The sequence below is a fragment of the Megalobrama amblycephala genome, linkage group LG6 (genome assembly GCF_018812025.1).
Source record: "Megalobrama amblycephala isolate DHTTF-2021 linkage group LG6, ASM1881202v1, whole genome shotgun sequence".
Taxonomy (NCBI): domain Eukaryota; kingdom Metazoa; phylum Chordata; class Actinopteri; order Cypriniformes; family Xenocyprididae; genus Megalobrama; species Megalobrama amblycephala.
The window spans coordinates 31,970,611-31,983,417 of NC_063049.1; the positions used below are offsets into that span (position 1 = coordinate 31,970,611).

Here is a 12,807-nt window from a genome sequence, read left to right on the forward strand (position 1 = left end):
TTTCATTGCATCTCCTTCAAAGCTTTTAGAATCTTTAGTTTTTAAATATTTTTTCCTTAAAAGATACTTAGATTGTCAATCATGGCTTCTCCATTTTGGCCTAGTTTTCATTAAATATATAATGGCACGGTGTGATATGTCATGTGTTGTTGTTCATCTGAAGTTTTATGTTCTAAATTTTAAGACCTGCCTTCAGATGATTTCCTAGGATGTCCTAACTTTTTCATATGATTATATGTGTGTGTGTGTGTGTGTGTGTGTGTCTGTGTGTGTGTGTGTGTGAGAGAGAGAGAAGCACACTTTTCTTAAGGTGTGATTTTAACCCCATTGTACCCTACCCAGAAAAAGTACAATTGACCCTTTTCACATTTCCGGGTTTCTCAGAAGCGGAAGTCGTCATAAACTTCTATAGTGGGGGTGAATGAGAGACTACATTAAAAATATTTTTCCCATTGAAAATTGAGAGATATTGATAACAGTAGTCAGAAGAGAGAAAGATGTCAATTTTACCATCACTCCCATAGCCAGTGTATTAGAAACACCACAACAGCATTAATTTGTTTTTTTGTTTTGTTTTGTTTTTTTTAGGAATTTGATGCAAAGGTAATATAATACAAAGTCTAGCGTTATAAGTGTACGTACATTTTAAAAAAATTAAATATAAAAAAACTTAGCAGGATTTATGATGCTGATGGCCATTAAAACGCATCATCAGTCTGTGAAAAGGGTCTATACAGCATTATCAATTGTACTGAAAATTATAACTTCAGAATTATTATTTCTGTAATATTGTTGTAGTGTTCATCAAGGCTAATTTTATTAAAGCTATGAAAAGCGAAAACTTTAACTGTATACATGTAATTATAAAATTTCTACTTAAATCAGTAAGGTTACTCCAAGTTATGAACAAATGTTTTTTCTAATAATGTTGACAAAATTGTAGCACAAAAATGTTTATACATCTTTCATGGAACTTTTTTCTGAAATATTTTTTTTCAAATGATATTACTACTTGTTTTAGAATGTTCGGAGAACAATCAAAAGTACATAGTAATGTTATGTGCAAAATGATAAAATAGAACGTTCCATCAATGCTTTCTCTAATGTCTGAACAACCAAGGAAAAATGTTTTTAAAACCTGGACGTTTTGAATTTTTAGAGAAATAACGTTTTCATAACTTCATAACTTGGGGATTTTAGCCAAACATTCTTACAACATATTTGTGTTAGCTGGGGACATACTGTGCGACTTTTTGTTAAATTATAAAGGATTTGCATGACAAAAAAGAAAGTATAGCCTATGTCTTTCATGTCTGGCATAAAATTGTGTACTGTATGTGATCATAATTTAATGAATGTTAAATGACAACTTGCATCATCTAAATCAGCTTGTTTAGTTTGATAGGCTATAACGCCCACACAATTTTCATCTGTGTCATGGCCGATAAGAAGGAAAGTGTTGTAACACTTGCCAGTGTAAGAAAAGAAAAGAAAAGAAAAGAAAAGAAAAGAAAAGAAACACCCAACAATAACATAAACAGGCCTATGTTGGAAAAAAAGGTTTCGCGGGAAGCAAGCAGCAAGTCTAGGCCTACATGCTGGCATGACCAGCAGAGGGCAGCAGAACAGCGTTTATTCTGATCCCGAAGGACTTACCCGACGTGATTGTGCTGCTGACTGAAGAGGTTGATTCCTGGAAAACAAAGTTTACTTTTTACTCCAAGTCAAAATATTAGCTGTTCGCTTTACTCAGTTGTGATATTGAATACTCACATGAGGAACTGATGCTTCTGATGACGGTAGACTCACAGTGATTTTCACAGTTTTTTGACCAATCTTGAGCTCATGCGTTTGTTTGTTCAGAACCCGCTGTCTCACTGAGACAAATATTAGAACATACATGAGTGAACAAACATCTTGATTTTCAGTTGCACTACGCAAAAATTAGATCAGTTTCGTTTCTGGACTCCTCCCACTGTAACTCCACAACAGGTTTCGATATAATCAATAATTATGAAACTTTTAACGCGAAAATATTAACGCATCACTTTACGATTTATTCGTGATATATGTAACAGTGATTCAGAATTCTTAAGGAGTTTAGGCAACTTTACCTTCCTCTGCTTTGAATCGAACAGTTGCTGTCTGTCCTTCAGTATCACAGTGTTCCACCACACAGTCGCCTCCGTCGGATTTCCTACTTTGGAAATAGATGATAAGTTTATTTTTTAGTTTGGGAGTGTGGGGGTCCCACTGGCCCTCCACGGAGAGAGCGTAAGGGAACTCCTCGGCCATGTCCGCCTGTCTTGCTGTGACTGAAGTGTTAGTCGAACTCAGTTTTAAGGCTAAGCTTTCACTTTTGATTTCTTTGCAGCCTGTCATGCATCGGGCGGGGTTTTTCCCAACAACGACAAAAAACATTTCAGCTTCAGGAAGAAACCTGTTTAGTCGCTTCTTTTCGAAACGTTGAAACCATCGCTGTTTTGGAAAAACTAGGAAAGCATTGCAGTAAATGAAATAAAAAAAGGTGAGTGAACAGATTCTTGTGGGTTATTGAGTAAATCGACATCTGTTCGCATTTAATTCATTGAAGGTCGCACAACTCTTTCGCTTTCGATTTCAATTCAACAAACTTTTTATGTGATTTTCATTGTCATTGATATGCATGCCTTGATAGAAGTTAGTAAAACTACGGTAAGATTTGTTTGTAATTTCAAAAACAAGTAGTCTACTATACTTAGGCTAAGTTGCATGGATCTTTGGCTCCTGATCTTAGCGATCAGGATTATTTGCAGCTTCGTATGACGACGTTTCAACATTCACAAGGATTAGGCTTCGTTGTGTAAAAACACAACGTTTATGCTTTAATTTTACTTTACGTCTATAGTTTTACTCCTTTAATTTTTAGTGTTTTGTTAATCGATTTTTTAGGTTCTTGTGTTGCGGAGTTGGCTAGTGTTGTTAGTATAGTGGATACGTGCAATTTAAAGGGATAGGTCCCTCTAAAATAAAAATTAAGTGTTATGGTCTTTGGTCAAGGTCAGGGTGTAACATAAATGACAAAACAATGCTTCTTTATCATCAGTTACTCACCCTCATGCCTGTCTTCATTTCTTACTTAAGTTAAACAGAATGTTAGATACTAAAAGCCTCTGTCTCCATTTACTTTCATTGCATTTTTCCTTATAGGCCTACAATGAAAGTGAATGGTGACTAGCTGTTTAACATCTTCTTTTCAGTTTGCTTTCTAGCTGAGATATATATATATATATATATATATATATATATATATATATATATATATATATATATATATATATATAGGCTAGGCCTATAGTTATACAGGTCCTTCTCAAAAAATTAGCATATTGTGATAAAAGTTCATTATTTTCCATAATGTAATGATAAAAATTAAACATTCATATATTTTAGATTCATTGCACACCAACTGAAATATTTCAGGTCTTTTATTGTTTTAATACTGATGATTTTGGCATACAGCTCATGAAAACCTAAAATTCCTATCTCAAAAAATTAGCATATTTCATCCGACCAATAAAAGAAAAGGGTTTTTAATACAAAAAAAAGTCAACCTTCAAATAATTATGTTCAGTTATGCACTCAATACTTGGTCGGGAATCCTTTTGCAGAAATGACTGCTTCAATGCGGCGTGGCATGGAGGCAATCAGCCTGTGGCACTGCTGAGGTGTTATGGAGGCCCAGGATGCTTCGATAGCGGCCTTAAGCTCATCCAGAGTGTTGGGTCTTGCGTCTCTCAACTTTCTCTTCACAATATCCCACAGATTCTCTATGGGGTTCAGGTCAGGAGAGTTGGCAGGCCAATTGAGCACAGTAATACCATGGTCAGTAAACCATTTACCAGTGGTTTTGGCACTGTGAGCAGGTGCCAGGTCCAATGTTCCCTCTAAGCTGCGCGCGTGCGCGGCCGCGCAGAAAGAATAATTGCCGCGCAGAGGACAAAAATCATGTGTGGGAAAATCGGGGAAAATCCATTCGATTGTAGTTTAAATGAGAAATAAGTGCAGTGCTCTGGTCAACCGCTATAGAGTTATTGTCGCTATAGAGTTAGAACCGGTTTACAGGTTTCATAGAAAGAGAACGATGTGAGCGTGTGTGAGCAGCCGCGGGCCTGAGCCAAATCAGTCGCGGTAAGAATACTGTCATGTTTGCGGAGTAAATACTTCAATACGAGAGAGGCAACGCGAAACGAAAAGAAATGTGAAATAAAACGTCATGTTTTAATGAAAAGTGGCAGAAATAACGGATGATGGGCACAGAATGCTAACAAAACTCTGAGACATTTACAACTACACCCACCACAGGTGAAGCGTGCAAACTCAAAATACATCAGTTATATAGGCTACCTCCGTTTAAATAGATTATTGTGTGTGATGGTGGTGTGGGTTTCAGGGATGTTTAGACAACTATAAAAGAGTTAACGTTAATTTTTCTTAAAAATATTTAGCTATCAGATCTGTTTAAATGCTTCAGTTTTCATATTATAATATATTAAAACAAAATGAATTTTTCATTTAAACTGATATAATACTGTATATCAGTTTAAATCCTTCAAGATTATAATATATTTTATTATATTATAATGTAAGCCTAATAAAAAAATGATCTCACAAGGGGATTGTTTAGAGCTCCTTGCCACTAAAAATCTTGAAACCTCCTGGTATAGAAAATCTGGGAAATTCATAAGCAATAAACATGTAATTTTGATGGTTTAACACTGTTTGTTGCTAATAATTGACTGTACAAAAACACATTATGGTTGTCCCAAACCATCAGTGTAACTGCTTATATTATTATAAAGAATTGAACTGTCCTGCAGGAGGACAGAAATTATTTTTTAATAGAATTTCTTGGTAAAGACTGGTACAGTTAATACAGCAATGTGAAAAAATCTCAAGTAACCTAAAATGTGCTTAATTTAGTGACTGAACTGCTTGTTTTCAAACATATTATTTAATAAATCACTAAGTTACATCAAGGGTCAAATAAAATAGAAATGGCACATTAAAAAGTTAGTTGTATGATAAAACCTTTTTTTTGCGTGTGTGTGTTTACGTTCATTGTACAGGTCTGATATAAAGAATGTTTTTGCTCAGGTGCCCAAAATGTGCGCTCAACAGAGAAAAGTTTTGCTCAGCGAGAAAAAAAAATTAGAGGGAACATTGGCCAGGTCGTGCTGAAAAACGAAATCTTCATCTCCATAAAGCTTTTCAGCAGATGGAAGCATGAAGTGCTCCAAAATCTCCTGATAGCTAGCTGCATTGACCCTGCCCTTGATAAAACACAGTGGACCAACACCAGCAGCTGACATGGCACCCCAGACCATCACTGACTGTGCGTACTTGACACTGGACTTCAGGCATTTTGGCATTTCCTTCTCCCCAGTCTTCCTCCAGACTCTGGCACCTTGATTTCTGAATGACATGCAAAACTGAGCAACAGTCCAGTGCTGCTTCTCTGTAGCCCAGGTCAGGCGCTTCTGCCGCTGTTTCTGGTTCAAAAGTGGCTTGACCTGGGGAATGCGGCACCTGTAGCCCATTTCATGCCTGTGCACGGTGGCTCTGGATGTTTCTACTCCAGACTCAGTCCACTGCTTCCGCAGGTCCCCCAAGGTCTGGAATCGGTCCTTCTCCACAATCTTCCTCAGGGTCCGGTCACCTCTTCTCGTTGTGCAGCGTTTTTTGCCACACTTTTTCCTTCCCACAGACTTCCCACTGAGGTGCCTTGATACAGCACTCTGGGAACAGCCTATTCGTTCAGAAATTTCTTTCTGTGTCTTACCCTCTTGCTTGAGGGTGTCAATGATGGCCTTCTGGACAGCAGTCAGGTCGGCAGTCTTACCCATGATTGCGGTTTTGAGTAATGAACCAGGCTGGGAGTTTTTAAAAGCCTCAGGAATCTTTTGCAGGTGTTTAGAGTTAATTAGTTGATTCAGATGAGTAGGTTAATAGCTCGTTTAGAGAACCTTTTCATGATATGCTAATTTTTTGAGATTTTTTGGAATTTTGGGTTTTCATGAGCTGTATGCCAAAATCATCAGTATTAAAACAATAAAAGACCTGAAATATTTCAGTTGGTGTGCAATGAATCTAAAATATATGAAAGTTTAATTTTTATCATTACATTATGGAAAATAATGAACTTATCACAATATGCTAATTTTTTGAGAAGGACCTGTATATACAGAGTTTTTTTATTTGGTCAGTCGTAGTTTATCTTAGTCTAAGAACCCTTTGGACTTTCTATCAGAACACTAAAACATTTTCAGCTGGTTAAACTTAGAAATGAAAGTTCACCTGCTGCCTTAAAAATGTGAGTTAATTCAACTTGAAAATAACCTTTGTTTCAACTCACAAATAGTCAAGACAATGTTTTACTTTAAGTTTAATTTTTAACTTAAAATAATGCATTGTCTTGACTATTCGTGACAAAATAATTAATATAAAATGAATATAAAATCAAAATAATTAATTATAAATATATATATTTTTTAATAACAAAGATAAAATAATGAACTAGAAGTTAATTATTTTATCAAGATCATGAATTGTGATCCTGCCTGAAAGAAAATCGTGATATAATAATTTTGCCTTATTGCTCACCCCTATAGCATCTTATTAGATTCTTAAAAGAGGCTAAGTAACCTTTAGCATTGGTTCCAAAAAATGAAAGAACTTCTTATAGAAATTTTGTACACAATCCAATAGGATATTTTGACTAATGATTCTGCAGTCAGAATTCTGTATAAATTGTTGATATTTTTGTATAATTGTTGATAATTCATTCATTTCCCCTTCCACCCAACCCATAGAGGTTTGTATCCAGAGGAAGCTAAAAGCCATGAGTGACATACAACAGATACCACTAGTTCCAGAGCACACTGCCATTTTGAGAAAGTGTCAGTATGCCTTTTGCTATGCTGTTAAAGCAAAATTTAATTGCATGGCAATTCTCCACAACATGGAAGAGGCTGGCACCTTTGGTAGTAACAGTGGTGTCTTGCGTGCTGAGAAGAGGTACTCCACAAAGCTGTCCAGTGGAGTGGAAATATCAATCTGGAAAGATGATCTTACCCGTCATCAAGTGGATGCTGTGGTCAATGCAGCCAATGAGAAGCTAAACCATGCAGGAGGTCTTGCACAAGCCCTGAGTGATATTGGGGGACCAATGATCCAGAAATGGAGTGATGATATTATACAGCAAGTGCAAAGAGTGAAAACTGGTGATGCTGTGCTCACTCTTGCTGGAAATCTCCCATGTAAATATATCATACATGCTGTTGGTCCCTGCTTGTCTCCAAACCCAACCAAGAAGGATATTGATCGAGCTATACCCTTCTTACATAATGCTATCCTGAGAATTCTAGAAATAGTTGTAATAAATAACATTTCCTCTGTTGCTATTCCTGCTCTGAGTTCTGGCCTTTTCCATTTTCCAAGAGGTCTCTGTGCAGACATTATTGTAAAGGCTATAAAGCAGTTCCATGACTTGAATGGGTTTCCAGGCAAGAACTTAGAAATCCATCTTGTCAATAATGATGAACCCTCTGTCCACGAAATGGAGAGAGCTACTAGAGCAGTTTTTGATCCGTCCAGCACCTCTGGCTCATACAGTGTAGCTGTGCAAGGAGGAAACCAGAGCAAGACTTTCTCTTCAAGCAAGAGTTTGCAGTTTGGCAACGTAACACTGCATCTTAAAAAGGGCTTTATTGAGGAGGAAAAGGTAAGACTATAATGTCATGGACTAGCTAGCAACTCATGATTTTCAGGTTTTTAAAGAAAAGGTTGTTTTGTATAATAATATAAAAATGTGTTATATGGAAAATATAAAATTTATTTTTCTCTGTTCTTTGATTCAATCTCCAGGTTGATGTAATTGTGAATACAATTGCAAAGGACTGCGATTTGTCACGTGGAGAAGTTTCAAAAGCTATTTTGAACAAAGCTGGCAGAAAGATTCAAGACGAGATTAACAGACAAAGATACTCTGGCAAAGGTTACACAGGTGCTGATCTTTATGAGACAAAAGGATACGACCTTAAATGTAGAGCAGTTTTTCATACTGTATGCGCCTTTAGGTCTGACCCTAATGCAGAGAAGGTAGATTGAATTTTTATCAGCACGCTTTATTCAGCTTTATTCATTTTTTCATGTCTATTATTATCACTGACCACTCTCTGTCTTTTGTTGTTATGTAGATCCTTTTCAAAGGGGTCTCAGAATGTTTGAGAAAAGCTGCTTTGAACCACACATCCATCTCCTTTCCAGCTATTGGTACTGGTAATCTGGGTTTAGACAAATATCAGGTGGCTCGAATCATGATGGATGCTGTGGCTGGATTTGCAAAACAGAGCTTGAAACTGAACATATACTTTGTTGTGTTCCCAAAAGACGAAGAAATGATGAAGGTGATATATGATAATTGCATATAACTTGTCACATTTAACTTTTGTGTCTCTACTGCAAAAAGTGACAGCATTAAAAACATTATGATGTGCAGCATAGGTACAAAAATAATCAAGCAAAGAATGCAATTTAGCAATTTCACATATTTGATTTCACTGCATGTTCAGGCTTTCGAAAAGGAGATGAAGCGAAGAAAAGAAGGAACAATGTCCCCAGTCTTACCCAGTGACATGACAACAAGTAAGCAATATATATATATATATATATATATATATATATATTCATTTTTGCTTATATTTCATTTCACAGCATCACAAATTTGCCCAGATTAAGAATACTGTTCTTCACTATCACCGTTATTTTGTTAAGTTACTCAGATATTATTGAGCCTTTATTTGGTAAAGTCATGATGATTGGACTTTAACAATACAAATACTTGTTAAAACTACTGAGATAAATGTTCTTATATCACTTTAAAATACTTTCAGGCTTTGCTTTTGCAGCCAAAGAAACCACAGCAAATGAAACACCCAATGTTGAGTTCCACAGTGTCTCCAAGGAGGCTGAGAGAGAAGCAAAAGCATGGACATTTAACATGCTTAAGCAAGCAGATAACATGACAATAAGGAATAACCATGTTATATACCTTGACCAAAGAGACCATGAAAACCTGCTTTCTCTCCAAGCCATGTTTCGTGTTCACATCAAGGAGTTTTTCAGGAATGGTAATGGTGGCATAACCATCACTGGAAGTCCTTCAGATGTCAGCTGTGCAGCAATTGAGGTGGAGTCCATGCTCTGTAAGGCCCAGCAGGACTTTGCCGAAGCTGAAGAACGTGACATTCTGTATTCTGTGGTTCGCTGGAGCTGTAAAGATGAACCTTGGATACAAACACCTGAAACCAGTGCAGTTTTGGAGAAAGCTTATCTGGCAGGGAGTGAAGAAATCACGTTCAGTAACCACAAATTCAAGTTTAAGTCCATGGTTTTGATTGATAACAGTGGAGGATTGAGCTCAATGAAGAGGACATGTATGTTTTTAATACTTAAAATTTAAATATATTGCAGATAATAAGTTAGTGTTGGGTGTATGTCTCTGATGACCTGATACAGTTTTTACTCCTTGACACCACAGGCCTGTTGGATCCTTTTAAGCCTCTTAACAATTCATTTTATGCAAGAATTCCTGTGAGTGAGGAATATGTTGACAAAGAAGGAAGGAGAGCTTTAGAGGATTTTGGGCTCCGTGTCGTCAAGGTGAGCGAGTTGCCATTCTACATCCAATATTATGTTTTATTTGCTGAGAGAACATCATATTATCTTTATCTTGATATTGAGCAGTTTTTGAACCTGTTATGTGTCAAGCATGTTGTTTTCACAAAAAACAAACAAACAAACAAACAAACAAACAAAAAAACCAATAAATTGTTTTTTCTTAATCTATTCTATGTAATTATGATTTTTTTATGATTTTTGTTTCCATATTATATTTTTTGTTATGTACTATGCATTATGACTTTTGTATGTATATATATATATATATATAAATAAATAATGTTATGACCTTCATTTACATAAATCTTTTCATACATTTCAAACCTTACAGACTTCCATATCACAGCAAAATAATAACTCCAACTTGCAACTACTATAAATATATCCAGCACTATCCCCATGCATACAGTACAATCACATACATCAATAAATATAGCAAATCTCAGATGTGGACAATTAGGCATTAAAGTATATAAACATTAACATAATGAATTTCTATAAAGCTGTTTTGAATAAGCGTGTATTGTGAAAAGCACTATAAAAATGACTTGATTTGAAGTATAGCAATGTGTTGTGATAATAATAGTATCTAATGACATGTGGTTGCACTGGTTGTTGCAGGTGGAGAAGCTAGAGAACATCGCACTACAGCAGCTGTTTAACAAAAATGAACAGAGAGTGAAAGACAAACCGAAGCACCTCTACCAGCGTGTGTCAGCTCAGTTCTGTGATCTCATCTGTAGAGTAGGCTTTCAGAAAGAGTTCGCCCCTCCTGCAGGTAACACAAATGTGAAGACATTGAGAATAATAATTAGGTTTTTGTGTTCTTCTCTGAAGGCATTTCCTGTAAAAGTTAATTTACTATGTGTTTTTAAGGTACAAATGATATATTTTGATGTTTGGAATCAGGTTACAATATTTTCAATAAAGAAGTTTTCCTTCATTTAGAGCAAAAGTATGGCAGTGGAATATACTTCAGCAGTACAGTGGACGGAGCCATGAAGCTGTGGAAGGAGCAGGATCATGAGCAGTACATCTACATCATTCAGGCCCGGGTCCTCACTGGGAAATCCACGGATGGTTCTCGAGATTTTGTTTTGCCCCCTGCCTTAATGGGAGACCCTTTGAATCGTTATGATAGTGTGTTTGACAGAGGACAGACACATATCATCTTCAGCGGTCAACAAGCTCTTCCTGAATGTCTGATCATATGTGACAAATCATTTGCTGAGCAGCAATATGAACACATTACAAATTATTAGGTCAAATTTGTGGCTTGAAATTTAGATTTTCATTCACTAATTTTTCATCAATTTCAATCAAGGCATCAAACAATAAATACTGAACTATACAAATAAAGAATAAAGGTCTTTGTAATCATTAGTCTAAATCACATATTACTGGATTATTGATGGGAATAGAAGATGGTGAAAATTATTATTATTATTATTATTTTTTTTTTTAATGTACTAAGCCAGAATGTAACCAGCTTCGACTAAAACTGTTCTGACAGTTTCTCACAGGTCTTGCTTTGAGTACTATACAGTTGTTACTCTGCTTTGTCTTAAATAAATGCTAAATTTCAATCAGAATTTCTCTTGTGATGTCTTTTATCTGTTCAACATGTGAGCCATATATAATACAACTTTCTTTAGATTTAGACAAGAAAATGTGTAACGAAGCTGGACTCAGGCAGGGATCCATGTGCAAAGCTTTATTAAAAGTGAGCGTGGTCGTACAGGCAGGGTCAAACGGGAACGAACAGGAACAGCAAGGGACAGGCAGAGTCGTGGTCAGGATACAGGCAATGATCAGGACAGGCAGATATCACTCAGAACAGAAAACCAGGCAAGGGTCAAAGGCAGGCAGCAACGGGTCGAAACAGGTAACAGGCAGGAACGGTAACAACAGACAGGCAGACAGGATATAAACGCTCAGAACTGTACACTGGGTGAAACAAGACTTCGCAATGAGGTGGTGTGTGAGTGAGTCTTAAATAGTCCAGATAATAGGCTACAGGTGTATGTGGCAAATGATGATTGGATTGGAGTGTGCATGTAACAGGCAGGGAGGATTATGGGAAGTGTAGTCTAGGAACTGACAGGAACTGACGGTGATCGTGACATAACACCCCCCATTAATGGCCATAGCAAGTTGTAATCCATAGACGGCCATAACCGTTCGGAGGCCGTAGACGGCCATGGCCGTGCAGGGTCCCCACCCACAAATTCCAAATTATATGGCCCCCCCAAAAAAAGTTCTTGGGGAATTCAACGGAGGCCGTGGCGGATTCGTGGGCAAGGAGCTCGGGTGGCGCCGGCAGGGCAAGACGCTTGGACGGCGCTGGCAGGGCAAGGAGCTCGGGTGGCGCCGGCAGGACAAGACGCTTGAGCTCTGGAGCGGACTCAATGGCTGGAACGACCCCTATGTTCACAGACACAGAAGGGGCGGCCATCTTGCCCGTGGGCACTGGCGAAGCGGCCATCTTGTCCATACCATACCAAACAAACTTTATTTGTTAAGCACTTTACAACAACCAAAGTTGACCAAAGTGCTGTACAGAAAAAATAAACATATATACAATTAATAACCACACAATAAAAGCATTCAAAGTAACAAATTAAATCAAGTAAATAAAGTCGACATCTTACTAGGTGTCAAAAGCCAAAGAGAAAAGATGGGTTTTAAGAAGGGTTTTAAAAACAGATAAAGAAGAGGCCTGCTTAACATGCAAAGGCAGATCATTCCATAGTTTAGGGGCAGACACAGCAAAGGAACGGTCCCCTCTGAGCTTACGCTTAATTTACTTTTAGGCACAGTCAGGAGCAGCTGATCATCTGATCTGAGAGAGTGGATGGGTGTATAAGAGTGTAGAAGCTCAGAGAGGTATGGCGGGGCGGGGCATTTAGTGATTTAAAAGCAAATAACAGAATTTTAAAATGGATCCTAAATTGAATAGGCAGCCAGTGTAATGAAGCTAAAATAGGGGAAATGTGCTCATGTTTACGTGTGCCCGTTAAAAGACGTGCTGCTGCATTTTGTATCATCTGGAGACGGGTGATGGAGGACCCACTAACCCCCACATAT

The 12,807-nt window shown here is 37.2% G+C and overlaps 2 protein-coding genes across 3 annotated transcripts in view; one reads left to right on the forward strand and one right to left on the reverse strand.

Annotated features, from left to right (window-relative positions):
* parp14rs1 (poly(ADP-ribose) polymerase family member 14-related sequence 1) overlaps positions 1–2,359 on the reverse strand; it is a 12,258-nt gene extending 9,899 nt beyond the window's left edge. Inside the window, exons 1-3 of the mRNA XM_048194064.1 lie at positions 2,115–2,359; positions 1,774–1,877; positions 1,657–1,693 (exon numbers count right to left, since the gene is read on the reverse strand). Coding sequence (XP_048050021.1) covers positions 1,657–1,693; positions 1,774–1,877; positions 2,115–2,295 — 322 coding nt within the window. The 5' untranslated portion in view covers positions 2,296–2,359. The remainder of the gene's footprint in view (positions 1–1,656; positions 1,694–1,773; positions 1,878–2,114) is intronic.
* parp9 (poly(ADP-ribose) polymerase family member 9) lies at positions 1,672–11,312 on the forward strand. Of its 2 annotated transcripts, XM_048194067.1 has the most exons (10): positions 1,683–1,799; positions 2,375–2,527; positions 6,852–7,762; positions 7,906–8,139; positions 8,238–8,447; positions 8,613–8,685; positions 8,934–9,476; positions 9,581–9,702; positions 10,342–10,498; positions 10,669–11,312. In XM_048194067.1, the coding sequence occupies exons 3-10, from the start codon at positions 6,881–6,883 to the stop codon at positions 10,980–10,982; spliced, it is 2,535 nt and encodes an 844-aa protein (XP_048050024.1). In that variant the 5' UTR covers positions 1,683–1,799; positions 2,375–2,527; positions 6,852–6,880; the 3' UTR covers positions 10,983–11,312. The 2 variants fall into 2 exon arrangements, with proteins under 2 accessions (XP_048050025.1, XP_048050024.1); XM_048194068.1 differs by lacking the exon at positions 10,342–10,498 and having other exon boundaries at positions 1,672–1,799; positions 10,669–10,873.
* Positions 11,313–12,807: the final 1,495 nt, after the last annotated feature.

Excerpts from the sequence above, each read along its gene's own strand:
- parp9 (XM_048194067.1), top strand. The coding sequence starts at position 6,881 with ATGAGTGACATACAACAGATACCACTAGTTCCAGAGCACACTGCCATT. Across the intron at positions 9,703-10,341 it reads TTGGGCTCCGTGTCGTCAAG|GTGGAGAAGCTAGAGAACAT; the intron begins GTGAGCGAGTTG and ends TGGTTGTTGCAG. Across the intron at positions 10,499-10,668 it reads AGAGTTCGCCCCTCCTGCAG|AGCAAAAGTATGGCAGTGGA; the intron begins GTAACACAAATG and ends TCCTTCATTTAG.